This window comes from Myxocyprinus asiaticus, chromosome 6, assembly GCF_019703515.2.
Source record: "Myxocyprinus asiaticus isolate MX2 ecotype Aquarium Trade chromosome 6, UBuf_Myxa_2, whole genome shotgun sequence".
NCBI classification, from domain to species: Eukaryota; Metazoa; Chordata; class Actinopteri; order Cypriniformes; family Catostomidae; genus Myxocyprinus; species Myxocyprinus asiaticus.
The window spans coordinates 16,011,244-16,028,465 of NC_059349.1; the positions used below are offsets into that span (position 1 = coordinate 16,011,244).

General features: G+C 37.6%; 2 protein-coding genes across 7 annotated transcripts in view; both read left to right on the forward strand.

Moving 5' to 3' along the window:
* Nucleotides 1-4,077, forward strand: part of LOC127441990 (ubiquitin carboxyl-terminal hydrolase 33) — a 50,337-nt gene extending 46,260 nt beyond the window's left edge. For both annotated transcript variants that reach the window (XM_051699612.1, XM_051699613.1), the window contains exons 22-24: nt 1,471-1,573; nt 1,756-1,824; nt 2,928-4,077. In XM_051699612.1, the coding sequence (XP_051555572.1) occupies nt 1,471-1,573; nt 1,756-1,824; nt 2,928-3,085 (330 nt within the window). In that variant the 3' untranslated portion in view covers nt 3,086-4,077. The remainder of the gene's footprint in view (nt 1-1,470; nt 1,574-1,755; nt 1,825-2,927) is intronic.
* A 1,652-nt stretch (nt 4,078-5,729) lies between these two features.
* LOC127441991 (ZZ-type zinc finger-containing protein 3-like) overlaps nt 5,730-17,222 on the forward strand; it is a 55,462-nt gene continuing 43,969 nt past the window's right edge. For 2 of the 5 annotated variants that reach the window (XR_007897422.1, XM_051699617.1), the window contains exon 1: nt 5,730-5,972. The gene's annotated coding sequence lies outside the window, so the exon portion shown is untranslated. Of the gene's footprint in view, nt 5,973-6,440; nt 6,546-6,679; nt 6,909-17,222 lie in introns of those variants that run through there. The other 3 variants (XM_051699614.1, XM_051699616.1, XM_051699615.1) reach the window with 3 other exon arrangements.

The window sequence follows — 17,222 nt, forward strand, 5'->3', positions numbered from 1 at the left end:
CCACAAGGCTCTGTATTAGGTCCTCTGCTGTTCCTGTTATGCATGCTTCCGCTAGGAAAAATGATCAGGAAACATGGAATTGTTTTGTCATTGTTATGCAGATGGTAATACACTTTGTATTTCCTCCAGACTAGATGAAATTTCCCAATTCTTTAAGTTAGCAGAGTGTACTGATGACATTAAAGACTGGATGACTAGTAATTTCTAATAGTAATTTTTAATCTACTAAATTCTGACAAATCAGAATTAATTATTGTACCAAAAAAACCTAACATAAGATTCTAGGATGTAAATTTGATTATAAATATACTTATGTTGCATTCAATTCAATACCTAAAAGTAGCGCTAAAACATAGTTATAAAAAATTGATGGTTTTACCAAATACTTACTGTATATATTTATATACACAATATTTATGGCCCTCGCTTGCTGAACGCGCATTGTCATGCTGCAACAGAGAAGGCCTTCCCCAAACTGTTGCCAAAGTTGAAAGCTAGAGGTCTACATAGGCCTTAAAATGAAGCTGGTACTCAACCCATACCGAGAACGTGTGACCCGACCCGGACCGTTAGATGTTAAGCCCAAACCTAAAATTGAAATCGCTTGCTCTCTTTATAACCATGGTACTCAACAGGCAGCCAGCATCTGGCCCACAATCCATCTTTTTGTGGTCTGAGTGATTTTGTCATAACATAAAATTATTAAATGTGCATTTGTTTTGAGGTGTCTATTTTCTACAGCATTTAAGCAAATTATAAATTGCTAGACAGTTAAAGAGGAAACGAAACATGATTAAACAGATGAAAAGAATGAATTAAACTACAAAGCCGTGAATGTAAATCTGATTATAAGCCACTTTATATAGCATGAGTGTGGCGTCTGTCTGCGAGAACATTCTTAGAAACAGTTTGTGTGCACTCTCAATCACTTAAACACAACAAACCCAAACCCGAAGTCATACTTGGAAAAACTGATCCAAACTTGGTCCGAAACCTGGTGGTTTGTCGGGTCCCATCGGGCCCTAGTCGGGTTGCAGACCTCTACTGGAAGCACACAATTCTCTACACTGTCATTGTGTGGTGTAACATTAAAAGTTGTTTTCAGTTACTGGAATTACTGGAATAGCCAAACCCATTAATTATAATGGAATGTCCACATACTCTTACTGAGTATTGCATTGTTAGCTTAACAACATGGTAGTGTCAAACTCTTGGAATCAACTGGTTAACTGTGAGACACGATGAGTGCAGCCTATGTAGAGCATTTCAAACTAGCTGTATTTCCATTAAGCAGTAGACAGCAAGGTAGCTCACTTGGTTTTGGAACAGAGCTTCTGTTTTAGTTTAAACTTTTATTGTCCTAGCTGCAGTGGGGCGGGAAGATATTTTATGAGAAAATGCTTAGTTTTCAGTTTCTGTAATGGTATATTTTTTTATGCGATCTTTGTCTCTTTTCTGTCCTTCATAAAGCTCAATAAGGCATTTCAGGAGGAAGAGTCACCTGTGGTGATATACTGTATCAGCATGCAGTGGTTCCGGGAATGGGAGGGCTTTGTCAAAGGCAAGGACCTTGGTAAGTCATATCCCATCCCTGCTGCTAATATTTTTAGTGTCTGAAGGTTTGAAATTAAATATCAGGCATTGTTCTGCTGTTACTGGTGAATGAGTTCTTAAAGCATTTCATAACTTTGTTTTGGTTGCTTTTAGTTAAGATATTTGGTGTGTTCTGATGATGAATGGTCTTGTGTCTTTCAGACCCACCAGGGCAAATTGATAACTCCAAGATTGCTGTAAATAAAAATGGACACATCACATTAAAGCCAGGTAATGTTTACAGTTAGGAAACTCATTACATACATTAGTGTTCGGAACCCTTTTTACTTTTGTAATGTGATTTATTTCTGTGTGAAACAGGATGGTCAACAACAAAATAAATGTAGGGCAGGGCTTATTTTTATCCATTGGGAATTGATTGGATTGTGAAAAGTGGTTTTCTATATGACATGGTTGAAAGGTTTGAAAAATGTCCTTTGAGTAACGTGCACTTGTAAATCATTAACAATAGCTGCGTTTCCATTCAACTATTTTTATGCGCATTTTGAAAATGTACATAAGAAATCCTGAATGGAAACGCTTGATATGCGAATAAACTCTCAAATTTTGCATAAAATGTAATGCGCTAGGAGGAGGTGGATTTTCAAGAATTTTGCATTAGTTAAATGCGCATTAAAGTGATGGAAAAGGCTTACGCGCATGAACAATGACGTGTCATGACCATTTGTAAAGCGCGACGGCAGTGTGCTCGTCAGATGGTATAGGTGTGCGAGAGCTTGACTGGCTCAACGAAAAGTCCGACCATGGCACACAATTCTTCAAACATAGCCATGATTAGTCAAAAGTGCTTCACCCATAGATCGTCATTAAAGTGGGTCCTCACAATCCACCAGAACTGTTTTGAGCGCGAGGGCTCCCAGGTATATGGAGACTGTCGGCGAATGGGAATAGTCATTCTAGCCTTCATTATAGGAGTTATTGCACTTATTCTTCAACGTTTCCTGGCAGCATTTAATAACATAATGTACAAGTGCTATATTACAGAAAATAAAACTCCCCGAAGCAAAGAGTTAGTTCAGCTGCTCCATGACAAAAAGTTGGGCTCCCTCAAGATAATGTGCATTTATAGTTTATGGAAACGTGCCAGTGTTTTGCATTTTCTTTAGTTGAATTTTAGAAATGTGCATTAAAAATGCTAAACATGTTGATGGAAACCCAGCTAGTAAGACCAAGAAAATGTGTTAAAATAAGGTTTATTTTGAAGTTCTTTTTGACCTTAAAGAGTGTGCTTGCTTTATTTCTGTCAAGTACCAATGATAAACTTTTGATTTAAAAAAAAAAACATCCCTTTTGTTTCTCTTTCGGCCTTACAGGTGCCGATTCAGGGCAGATATCTGAGGAGACCTGGAACTTCCTCCATTCCATCCACGGAGGAGGGCCGGTGGTGACCGTGCGGCCCAGCGTCAGCCATCAGGAAGCAGAGAACTCCCAAGCGGAGGAGAAGATTGAAGTAGAGACACGCTCTTTGTAGATGTTCTGAATTGGGACTGAAAAACACTTAGTTTTAAAGCAGTCAGGCAAAGGACCTTACAGCTTCACCTCAGCACACACACAACCCTTTCCCACACTTTTTTTCCTCCTTAATGACTGTTCTTTATAGCAGACAGGTGGATTAAACCTCCTTCAGTATGTCTCGTATTTGTATATATTGTGCATACCCTATCCTATTGGCACTAGTAACCAATTAGACCCAAGGCAAATTTCACAGTTCACATTGCATTTGATTTTTAGGTGTGACTGCGTTCCCAACATATTCTGCCTTTCCCAAACCAAATAGTCCATGATTTGTGTAAAATGAAACTGGTGAAGGATTCCACTGCATCTATCCGTAGATATCAAGGAGGTACTGCCTAATTTAAGAACATTTACGAATATGTTGTCTTAGTAGATAAAATCTTCATGTACGGGGTATGAAGGGATACGAAATGCTACGTAGTCTCAGGAAAGAACATTTTCTTTTGTTATGCACAGTACTGTAGTCAAAACGTGCATGCCTCAGCTCTGATGTTCGATATGTATTTGAATGTACTAGTACTTAAAGAACACACGTTCCTACACTAAATGTTATTTATTCCACAGGGTATGATTGTTCCAGCATTCATAGATGTTTTCTTTGTTAGAAAATGATTTGGCAAGCTAATGCACGCTAATAGGAGTGATTTGGCACATTATGCTGGCAAGAAAATCTATTCCTCATTTTTATTTGTATTTCATAGTGATGCCACACGGTTGCATGTAGATGCAAACAGTTAGGTGCACATTTCAACAGATCAATGGCTGTCTTGTTTAAAAATGTTATGTAATAGAAAAACATTGGAGCAATTAAATCCTGCAGCCTCACATGTGTACATTCAGTGCATTATTTAATGTATAGAGGAATTTGATGTCATTTTTAAATTAATTGTATGCAAAGATGAAAGCTGTATCTGCGTGGCTAATATTAAACCCAAAACTTATGCTGTGGATATGTATGTGATATCATTCTTCTATCTGAAACTTTAGAAGTTTTCATTTTTGTATGCTAAGTCTTTGAAGTCACTGTAGAACTGTTGGTATTTTTTTCCTTTTTGTTATTAGAGGTAGACCGATATATCAGTTTAATCGGTGCCGATAGTTGCTTTTTTTTTTAAACTAAAACAAAACCGGCTATCGGCTAAAATCTATGCCAATAGTTTTTTCTTATATTATTCATCCACGTTCCTCTGAACGGTTTGGTTCTACAATATAACAGCAGCCTTTAGAGTCAATCACTGACACCTCATAGGAATTCCTCATCATTGACAATATTCATCTAAATTTTTATCCTCAGTATTTTGATATAAATAACAAATTATGTGTTCTAAATTGAACGCTCTATAATTATATCTTACTACTGAGCACTGTGACAGAGCCAAGACGCCGTTATTTCAAAATAAGAGTCCCTAGTGTGTTTCAGGCTTGTTTATAGTTTAAAGTCTTTCATTATGGACCAAATCTTAATTTTTTCAGATTATTATTGGGAGTTTGGTTGAACAGTTAACTGCATCTGGGATTTAATTAATTTTGGTGCATCTTGTAATGTCTATGTCTTTGCCTGTCATAGTAAGGAAAGACTAAGAAATGTTTTAAACATTCTATAAACCGATTTAAAAACTATCGGACGATTAATCATTTATCTGCCTTTTCCTATGACCTTAGTTACTGGTACCGGCAAAATCCATCGGTCTACCTCTAATTCTCATTATTCTCAATAATGATTCCCATTAGATTTTATAATACTGTATTTTATTTTTTACAAAGTACAGTTATGAACAAGTTAATTGATTTTATTTCAATATGAATAAAGGCATAGGAACAAATACTTTGATGTAATATACAGTAAATATTACAATTTAAGTTGTCTTTTTTGCTTAAAGGAATATTCTGGGTTCAATACAAGTTAAGCTAAATCGACAGAATTTGTGGCATAATGTTGATTACCACAAAAAAATTATTTCAACTCATCCATCTTTTTCTTAAAAAAAAAATAAAAAAGCAAAAATCTGGGTTCCAGTGAGGCACTTACAATGGAAGTGAATGGGGGCCAATCCGTAAACATTAAAATACTCACTGTTTCAACAGTATAACCACAAGACATAAACAATATGTGTGTAAACATGAGTTTAGTGTGATAAAATCAATTGCAAACCTTTTCTGTGTAAAGTTATAGACAATTTTACAACATTGTTGCCATGACAATGTAATGTCAACAAACCCTAAAATGACTGTAAAAATGACCATTTAAACAACTTTACAGCTCATTATACATGAGTTTTAAATTGGCCCCATTCACTTCCATTGTAAGTGAAATTATTTTTGTGGTAATCAACCAATTTCTTTAACTGTCATGAAAATGTCACAGTGCATAATATTACAATGGAAACTTAAAATAGGCTTAATTTAATAGGGAACCAAACAACCAGGGCATGTTCTTGACACCCATATTTGTTGAAGATGCTTGAACTATATGGTAGCACTGATGTCACTGTCTTACAGGCCAAGTCATTCTTATGACCCTGAACTGAGGTTAATGAATAAAGCACTTGTCTTTACTGAGACCAATCTAGCTAGTGTTTCATCATTTGGACAAAAATGTATGGCATATAACAGTGTATTCTTCAGTACAATGTTCAGAGCATCATTAGGCTGGAATGATCAGTGCTGAAAGTGGTGCTCCTGAGAGCCGGTCATTATGAAAGCGAGCGGATGGGCCGCGGCTGCTGTCCTGTACAGTAGAGCAGTGGAAGCGGGATTGTGGGATCACATTCAGCAGCAGCAGCGCACAGAGAGAAAAAACATGGCGGCTGCCGAATGTGCAGCAAAGGATTTGCGGAAGTGAGGTAAGTGTAATTCTGTAGCTTCATAAACCCTTTTCGATTGAATTATCCGGCACTCAAGTCCATTTCCCTGACTTTATCACGAAGTTACAGCATACTCCAGCTCACGAACCGCTCCGAATGTAGCAGTTCAAGCGGATTTGATGGGCAAAGTTGTTGCGGCTGATCAGTTGTGTATGTGCACGTTGCCCCCCGCTCCTCTGCACTGTTACACGTTAGCATGTTAGCTTCAACATTTGGGCCCTTTTTGTATTCAAAAGTCTTCTAATCACTTCTTATGCTGATTTCGTGTGGTGACACGGACATATAACAGATTTCCCATTCATTAACAAGTGCTAAAAGGGGTGCGCCAAATTCATTAGCATTAGCACGCTAAAGCGTGTCTACTCTACTTATTAGTGAAGAACTCACGAGCGCTCTTAGCCAAGATGCTAACTAGTGGGTGAGTTGTGGAAAAGAAACCGTTAAGCTCGTACTGTTGCATGTTCATAAAAACAAGTAGCATGTTCTTATTGTTTTGGCGCTAAATGAAAGTGTCTGCGCTTTTGCGCATCCCTGGAATGCAGTAGTTAGCAGGTGAGCTACTAAAACCCTGCAGACACGCATTTGTTTTGTTCAGTTAGTCAGTAGCGACATGGTTGATGGTCGGCTACTCGTTTATTAATGTCCTAAATGTATCTTTACATTGGATTTTATGTACTGCATATTGCAAAGGTGTTACTTTAGAAACTATTTTAGCATGTGAGCTCAAGTCAGAAGTCCCTAGAGCTGGAGAAACTTGCACACGGGCGTTTGGGAAGGCAGTGCGGTGCGCTCGCAGCCGGGTTGCACATCATGCCAAGCCGCGGATGCTGTGTTGCCACCGGAGAGGCCCGTTAAATGCAACTGAAGGAGAAAATGGTTATTTTCACTGCGAAATTATGTCCTAAATAGATAACGGTGAGTTAATAATTTGCAATAGTGCTCATAACGCATCACATGTTTGTTATCGTGTCAAGTTTATGGAGCCAAATCCGTTCCAAGGAAAAGGGCTTGTACTAGGAACGGGTATTAAATGTGGGTTTATCATTTTTTCCAATCACAGAGCTTAACTGGGGTCTCTGAAACCGCTGTGACGACCTTTTAGAAAATATGCTGAACACAACACCGAGTGTTTTTCATGGCACGGCGGGACACATGTCATTAGGACTAAGTTGATAGTTCATTGAAGAGCACGTGTCAATTTAAAGTTCATATTGTCCACGGGCTGCTTGTCGCGTGCAGTACACAGCGCGCGAGCTAAATGATTACAACGTCATCACATTTACGGCTATAAAAACAGACTGCGAGTTTGAGGGCAGTTGGCCGTCAACTGCCTCTCTGTTAGCGGGTGCAGCCCCTTTGAGCTTTTGTTGTTATCTGTCAGTGGATGTAAAATAGAGGTATTCGTGTCTGTTCTTGTTCAGACGATGCTTACAGAGTTTAATGTACAGAAAAATAATTATTTGTAAAAATATTAAGTCGAATTTGATCGAGTTTCCTTCAGAGTTCCTCGTCTTGTTCCGTGTTGTTGAGGCATACATCTGTAATGACCACGTGCAGACTAATTTTGAACGATATTAAAAGAAAAGTTCACACACAAAGAAAATTTAAATTTTCTCTCCATCATGTTTAACCAAACCTGTATGCTGTTTTTCTGGGGTTTCTTTTTTTTTTTTTTGCTTTTTCTGTCGAACACAATTTTGAGTCTTTATGCAGCTTATTTCCATACAACGATACTGTGGACGGCTGTCAAGCACCAAAAAAACACCATAAAAGCATCATAAAATTAATCCATATGACGACGTGAAGTATATTCCAAGTCTTCTGAAAAGGGCTGCACCATAATGGTGAAAATTATAATCATGATTATTTTGCTCAAAATTTTTATCACGATTATTCTGTCATTTGAGAACACTTTTTTTTATTGCCACTGCTTAGATATAAAAAAAATAAATTTAACGGCAGCTCTCATGTTGAAGGTGTTAAAACTACAAACTAGTAAATGATTCCTTTCGACCAAAATTAAGTCATGTTTTGCCCATGCTTTACTGCCAATAGAAAGAGTTACTCTGTAGGATGTTTGCACTGGAGTTCTCTTTAACAGAAACTAAATTGTTGTTATTATTATTATATTCCAATTTACAATAGTAATATATTTCTGTAATTACTCAGCATGCAACAATGATATACAGTCTCAAGCCTTTGCTTTTGGTGGAAAACTGAAGGAAGACGGTGTTGTTGTTTCTGTTGACAACAGCTTTGTTGCTCCTTCCATACATGTTGAAATGCTCTCATCTCCTCCACACTCCATAAAACCACGGTGCCATGGGGTACTTTAGATATGTTTAGAAACTTGTAATAGCCAAACATATTTGTAATTATGTGAATGTGCAACTGAAGTAAATCTGGAGTGGTTTAAATATAACGCAGTCAGCGTACGTTTATCAATGCACATGAACCAAACTCACAGCACAGCTGTTCTGTACAAAACTCGCATAATCAGAGTACGAAATTGAATTCAGAACCGCTCTGAGACCGCTGAAACACCGTATCTTTAACCTTGTGTGTGTTCAGAGTATGTGTAACACACTACAGATAAGAGCGACGCACACAAAGTGCATTCAGAAAGTATTCAGACCCCTTCATTTTTTTACACATTGTGTTATGTTGCAGCCTTATGCTAAAATGCTTTTAATTATAATTTTTTTTCACATCAATCTACACTCCATAACCCATAATGACAAAGCAAAAAACAGATTTTTGATAACTTTTCAGAAAAAACTGAAATATCTCATTGACAAGGATTCAGTCCCTTTGATATGACACTTAAAATTTAGCTCAGGTGCATCCCATTTCTCTGGATCATCTTTAAGATGTTTCTACACGTTGATTTGAAGTCCACCTGTGGCAAATTCAACTGATTGTACATGATTTGGAAAGGCACACATCTATCTTTATAAGGTCTCACAGCTGTAAATGCATATCAGAGCTAAAACAAAGCCATGAGATCAGTTGAACTGCCTGCAGAGCTCAGACAGGATTGTGTCGAGGCACTGATCTGGGGAAGGGTACAAAAAAAATTTGGCTGCATCAAAGGTTCCCAAGAGCACAGTGGCCTCCATAATTCTTAAATGGAAGAAGATTGGAACAACCAGGACTCTTCCTAGAGCTGGCCGCATGGCCAAACTGAGCAATCGGGGAAGAAGGGCCTTGGTAAGAGAGGTGACCAAGAACCCGATGGTCACTCTGGTTGAGCTCCAGAGCTCATGTGTGGAGATGGGAGAAACTTGCAGAAGCACAACCATCACTGCAACACTCCACCGATCTGGGCTATCAGAGCAAGACACATGAAAGCCCGCTTGGAATTTGCAAAAAAGCACCTAAAGGACTAAAGATTGTGAGAAACAAGTTCTCTGGTCTGATGAAAGGAAGATTGAACTGTTTGGCCTCAATTCCAAGCATCATGTCTGGAGGAAACTAGGCACCACTCATCACCTGCGCAATACTATCCCAACAGTGAAACATGGTGGTGGTTGCATCATGCTGTGGGGTGTTTTTCAGCGGCAGGGACTGGAGGACTGGTCAGGGTTAAAGGAAAGCTGAATGCAGCAAAATACAGAGATACCCTTAATGAAAACCTGGTCTAGAGCACTCAGAACCTCAGACTGGGCCGAAGGTTCACCTTCCAACAGGACAATGACCCTAAGCACACAGCCAAGACAACACAAGTGTGAATGTCCTTGAGTGGCCCAGCCAGAGCCTGGACTTGAACCCAATCGAACATCTCTGAAGAGACCTGAAAATGGCTGTCCACCAATGGTTCCCATCCAACCTGACAGAGCATAAGAGGATCTGCAGTGAAGAATGGCAGAAAATCCCCAAATCCAGGCATGCAAAGATTGTCGCATCATACCCAAAAAAACTTGAGGCTGTAATCGCTGCCAAAGGTGCTTTAACGAAGTACTGAGTTAAGGGTCTGAATACTTATGTCAATGTGATATTTCAGTTTTTTCTTTTTTAATACATTTGCAAAGTTATCAAAAATCTGTTTTTGCTTTGTCATTATGGGGTATGGGGTGTAGATTGATGTGGAAATAAAATAATTTAAAGCATTTTATCATAAGGCAGCAACAGCAGTCTGAATACTTTCTGAATGCACTGCACGAGACATAAAACACTTCTAAAGGCTGATTCATACTTATGGGTTGAAACTATGGCGTAGGCTCTGTGTAGTGGCCAATGCGTTGGTTTGCATTTATAGTTCTGTGTGGTTTCTGCACCGTTTTGCGACTACACAGCCAAAATGCTAAGTATACATTCGTAAATAAGCAAAAAGGCAATGTAATTTGTTGATTCAAAAATATGTATTAAATTATTGAAGCATAAAAAACCAGTTCAAAGTATGTGAACATGTTGAAATTTAGGTACAAATTATTTATTGTATTGAATTACAGGGAGCAAATAAATGAGAAATATTAATGCTTGCTCTTTAGTCGCTTAATAAATAAATATTTTGGCATAATTTTGACATTCCGTGCTAAAAAAGAAATCATCAAATTAATAACTATACCTCACTTGGTAAACACTAAATAGGTGTCTTTTTAAAGACTTTACAATGCATATAGGTAATATAACCAACTCTTATCAGGTGCTTTTTAATTTGCTGACAAATTAGAAGCGTTCCATTTCCATAACTTATGAAATGATTATTTACTATGCACAATTCTGTCAAACATACAGTCAAATCATTGTGCAGATAGGAAAGTTTGTGAGTAGAATACAACACAAGTTATTTCACTCACATATCAAATTTATATCAAGTGAAAGCCATGAGAAAAAAGGCTTTTCGAGTTTAAGCTGTAAACAGATATTTTTTGTCGCGTTTCTCTTGTAACTTCATGAAACACAAACAGAATTAAAAAACAGTAGATGCTCCTGATTGAGACAATTGCTTTAATGGTCCCGAGTCCAAATACAATGTGACATAAAGCATAGATATAAAAAGAATCTAGGTTAAATGCGATGCTACCTCAGATATCGTTGTAATCCTGGTGGGCGGTCTCTATTTACAAAGTGCACCAATCACAGCTTTTGGGGTCCCCGTCGACACGACGCACAGTTACATTGTTGAAGAGGTGCACATCAGGCTACGGCATAGGCTATGCCGTTACCGCTGTAGCTATGTGTAGCCCACGGCATGGGTTCGATGCAGAAGTATAAATCGACCTTAAACATCTGCAGCTACTTATTCAGAGCATGCTCGAAATTGAAACAGCCCCTTTCACACTAACAGCCTTTTCCAGAAAATATAATGCAATTTTCAGTTTAGAGGTCATGTGTGAACACGACCCTTTTGAAAATACTGGTAAATTTTGCACTGGCAATTTCCCTTAATGAGAAGTTGTATAATTACCTGTAAATTTCCATATTAATGGTATTTGTGAACAGAGCCAAGTGAACCGGTTTTAGTTCGTATGAGGTCAGGACGCGTTGATGTGAGAATGTTCTGATGGAGATGACAAATTTACTCTCCGCTGTAACACCAGTGAATCGGAAGTAAGACTAAATGTCAGCAAATTGGTCAGATAGTGAAACTAGAGCACTTCTCTTTATCCGAGTGGATGAAGAACAGTAAGCGATTCCATTACGTACGATAAAATCACCAGCCTCCTTCGGGAACGCACAGACTTCTTTGTAGCGATATACATGAACATTACTGTGCTTACTGAAGTCGGGTAAGACTGTGTCTTATTTGAAGTCGTCACATACCATGTCGTTGAGTCTCGGGCAACTGCATAAATGTCAACATTTGCCAAAAATGTGAAAACGTCACCAACATTACCGACCGCATATGTTCAGAATTCAGATACAAAATAATACCCCACCATGTTTTCAAGAAGTCTACATTTACGGCAAACGACGTCACAGTGTTTAACTGCATTTGGTGCTGATGTGTGAATGGTACTAGCAAAACAGAAAAAAGCATGTGTGTAGCATATTTGGTACATTTACCAGTAAAGGCACCCATTGATTTTCCTGTAATTTACCTGGTTGTGTGAAAGGGGCTAGTGATTGGACAGTGGCAAACTTCTGAAGAGAGTGTGAAGGGTCAATTGAGTTAAAAATAGACTTTGAAAGAGCTTTTGATTTGGTCTATCATCCGTAGACAGCCTATAATGAAAGTGAACAACAATTTGCTACCTAAACTGGCTGATAATTTCTGCTTTCTAGCTCTTGAATAGGGCAGATGGTTATGCTTAATTAACCATGAGAAGCTGATACCGTGATCATGGTTAAAGTATGATTAATTGTGCAGCCCTGCTTCTGAAGCGACAGCTTTGTTTGAGGAGCAGATAGAAAATGAAATTGTTGTTCACTGAATATCAGTTCAGATTTAGTCCACGTCCACACTAATCTGTTTAAATCTGCAAACTCAGTTTTTTAGCAAATGCCATTGGTTCTCACATGTGTCATAACAAAATGCAACACGTCAGTTCAAATACGTGAGTAGAGAATGTGATTTCAGAGCTTCGTTTAGTGGAAGAGTTTCTGTGTAAAACGTAACATTTCAGGCTCTTGTGTTCTCCATACAAAGCTGTCAATATAACTTCAGAAAACTTTAGAATTTAGCACACAAATCGTATGAACTACTTTTATGGGGTTTTATGTCACTATAAGCTGTTTTTGTATGGAAAAGAACTTTGTGAAGATTCTTCAGAAATCCTCCATTTGTATTATACACACACAAAAATGGCAGCATACAGGTTTTGAACAACACAAGGGTGAGAAAAAAATGACTGCATTTTTTTTTTTTAATGCAGTTATATCTTTGCAAGATGTCAGGCACCATCAAGCGTAGCCATTGGCTCTCATAAGAACAATAAGAGCCACTGCACAGATGGGCTGCTGGGAATTTCTGAGTGATTCTCCAGTGTGTCTTTAGTGTTAACTAATGTAGCCTGTAATCCAGATATATTCAGTTTCTCTTCTGCTAAAACAGGGTTAGACCAAGTACGCTCCAATTGAGATTTCTATTTCATTCGTATTCTTTTCAATATGGATTAAGGCAATAAATAGAAATTTATTAGCCATTTTTATTAAGAAGAGACTTTCAGATCTGTATGAGTTTTTCCTCAGTCTCAGTTGATAATGCTATTTAAATATATAGTTGAAAATGAGAATTCTCCTATTATTCACTCACCCTAATTTTCTTCCAAACAACTTGCTTCCATGCATGGTGCATAAGGAGACATTTGAAATAATATTCATTCTGTTCTTCTCCATTCAACAGAGGCATATTGTGACTAGTAGCTCCAAAATGTAGGTTCACTCAAGCTCCAAAAGGACTTGCCCTCTGCCATAGCTGTCAAATATCATTTACACTTACGCATATTCAAACTTGGTATGCTATGATTGGTCAAGAGTCAGGTGAGGAAAAATGGCTTTGTGCATCATTGATGTAAAAACTAGTGCGCATCTTAAATTTTCGTCGCTGTTCCTCACAAAGCTATTGCATGGCTTCAGAAGACTTGAAATATGGCTAGTGCACAGGTTGTATGGGCTATTTTAAAGTTGATTCACTTTGCATTTCAATTTTTTAATGCACAAGGTCATCTACAGAAATGACTTGGCACACACTTGCATACACATCACTCGGAGTCGGAAAACCGTGTTATTTAGTGTTTTGTGCCTTTTAACAGTCCTCTCAAGAGGAACAACCTAACCTGCAATTAGGTTACTCGTATTTGAATTCCCAGATAACCCCATTATGCACATGAGTCATGTCAGTTGTGTTGTAGCTGTGCATAATAACAGTGGTGACTCCTAGATGAGCAAGAGCCCATGTCTAAGCTCAGTTTTTAACTTTCATCTAATTTTTATTTCATAATCATAGTGACTATGATTGTCCTGAAAAGGAAACCTTGTCCTTCATCAATGTATTTACTGTGGCCACTGGATAGTGTTCTTTTATTTCAGTGAACAAAGGCTTACTACTTATATTTGTAGATATATCAGCCTACATGTGTTTGTGCCGGCTTAAGCCACAGGTTTGGATTTGCTGTATGAAAAAAAGGTTGTTCTGCATCTAGAGAGAGGAAAATGCAATGTAATGGTTAAATTGACATGGATAATTATGGGAAATCATATTTTCTAATCATTTTAATGCTTTTAGTATTCAGGCCCGAGACCACCCCTTCTGTCTGTTATCTGTCTCGTCTTTTATATGCATGGTCAAATCACATTAGACACTCACCAGGAGGCTTCAGTGGAGTGTGAATGAGCGATGCATGTAGAAGTCTTTCAGGTGCCTCATTTTTTAAGCAAAAACAAATGTCAGCAGTGCAAAATCTTATTCAAAGCGTTTTCACGTCCAGATCGCGCTAATGTTACATGGCAGTGATTGTGTTTTCTGTGTGTTGCGTGGAGGACCTCATATGCCCATATGTGTAGCGATAGTCTCAGCATCTCTTTTGATTTTAGATCTACAAGGTTGTGTACAATAACATTAGTTGATGCAGTAGTTTTAACTTGAGCTTGTTTCATGATATGTTTGTAGTGGCTAGAAAAAAACCCTAAAATTATCCCTTACCCCCCCATATGTGTCCTAGACATATCCTGTTGCACAGTCTTAGCAGAATGGAGGCGATTGAGAAATTCGATATGGTGTAATCTAATTTGTCACACTTCAAGCTTCTGTTTGACTTTAGTACCACACACTAATTATTGTAGTAAGCAGTACTAGCCGGCACTGCCTACAGTCTCCTGTGAGGCTCCTAACTGAAAGGGGGTGTGTTTTTGCTGCTGCCTTGCACATTATCTGGATTTCACTGTTCACAACCGAAATATTACCATGTTATGCAGTCCTTATTATTTGAGGAACACTGACTCCGTCATTAGTCATACCCAGGGTGTGAAATTAACTTTTTGCCACACCTGCTAATGGCACCTGAATTTAGAACATTTTAAGCTATCTTTACACAGCAAAGGTGGCACAGAAGCTGCATCTGAAGTGGCATTTAAGGTGTATTTACACAGACTAGTGTTGTCACTGTACCAAAATGTCAGTAGTCGGTACCGATACCAGTGAAATTTCATGGTTCTTGATACCAATTTCGATACCTCAGCAAAAATATGCTAATATGATAATGTGCTACTGAACACACCAGTTTAGTTATTTTTAATTATTTATTAATTATTTTAATAAAGTTTCATAATTAAAATTTCTTTTAATTTTATCATCAAAATGGTGTCTAATCAATAAATTCTTCAAACTTTTAACAAGTGAAAATAGATCTTTTCAACATGTCATGTAGTACATACTACTACATTGAATATTACATTTTTACTATACAGTTGTAATATATTTTTATTCCATTTCTTCAATTTCAGACATCTAGATTTGATTTTGAATCGTGCTTTTATTATGACGTGTTTTTGCCAGAAGCTTCAGTTTTCCAGATAAACAGATCGTGACGCAGTGTGATCATTGAAGACTTTTAAGTCACATCTTACAAATGAAATGTAGGACACAGGCTGTGAAATGTGGTGTTTGTATTTTAGGTTACTGGTGTATGTGTATGTGGTCATTTTTCAATTTTATTACTATGAAGCACTTTGGTCAACTCTGTTGTTTTAAATGCGATATAAATAAAGCTGAGCTGAGATTAAAGTGCAAATGCTGTGATTTTAATTATATAAATATATATTTTACATGTGTGGTTCACAGTAGATTAGTGCTGCTCTGTCATCTTGTACAACGTGAATGATTCTCAATGTCTGTGGAGTTTCTAGTGGATGAGGGGTCGATTTATTTAAAGTACGCAGCTCATCCACACTAAGATTGCAGCCTTTAGCGGTTTAATAAATCACACTAGGACGTCACGATTTTAATTTGATTAATTGTCCATTTCAGTGTACAAGGAGTAACAGAGTACGGGTTCAAAATGAACATTTAAACCCTTTTTTTTTAATTTAAGAAAAGGAGGAACGAGTCGAAACAAATTTTTGTGGTTATCAACATTAGGCCACAAATGCTGTTGATTGAGCTTAACTTGTATTGAACCCAGAACATTCCTTTAACTTGGCTGTGTAAAGACTCCTTTAGACCAGTGATTCCCAACTGGGGAGTATGTGTACTAGTGCCCGACCAATATATCGGTCGGCCGATATTATCGGACGATATTAGCCTTTCACCGATATATTGGTATCTGCATATATTTCACTGATATGCACCGATATGAAAACTTCTTTCAGAACATATAATGCAGAAAACAATGTTTTAGAATTGGTGTCATAACGTAGTTTGTCCAGCAGAGTGCGCTCCGTCTCCATTGTTTACAGAGCTGAACTGACAGTGGCTCTGCAGACAGGGCGGAGTTAAACGGTCTCTTCTCATTAAATTGCTAACTAGTTTGTTAAATACATACTGGAAAGTTAATAAAAAATGACCCCATCATTTTATATAACTAATATAACATTAACCTTGTCCCTGACAACCATGTCACTCATGTCTGTTTGATGTTAGCCAGCTATAGTTTGTCAGTGCAGTAAGTAATGTAACAGATTGAAAGGTAAATATCAGAGCATCTTTTTGCAGCTCAGCAGACAATGGTGCGGTGGTGGATTGTGTATGTTGAGTGTTGATTTCATGCTATGTTATTACCTAGTTGGTGAGACACAATGCTGGAAAATAAAATAAACAACGTCCGTCTTTTACTCTCTGTGACAACGAGCTTATAGCTAACTAGCTAATCACGCAGCTACTTTCATTGTTGTCAGCTGAGTGGAAGCTAATGTGTAAACATGTATTCACCAAACTGTTTTGTTCAGGATTCACAGTTTGGTACCCCCTTCAGCTGAACAATTCCAGTCGTTGCATTTATAAAATGTAATATTTAAAAGTCTGGTTTTCCACAGTTGAAAGTTTCCCCTGAACTCGTATAGCAGAATACGGTGTAACACCCCTGCTTATCTGTTTATCTTGACTCGGCAGAATTAATATAGTCAGCATCTGACTGACACTAAACAGTACTGATGTTTATTTAGCTATTTATTTTATTTTATTCTTTATTTAAATGGTCAGCATTTGACTGATACTAAACAGTAATACTGATGTTTATTTAGCTATTTATTTTATTTTGATATATTCTTTATTTTAATGGTCAGCCATTGACACTAAACAGTACTGATGTTTATTTAGCTTTTTATTGTATTTTATTTATTCTTTATTTT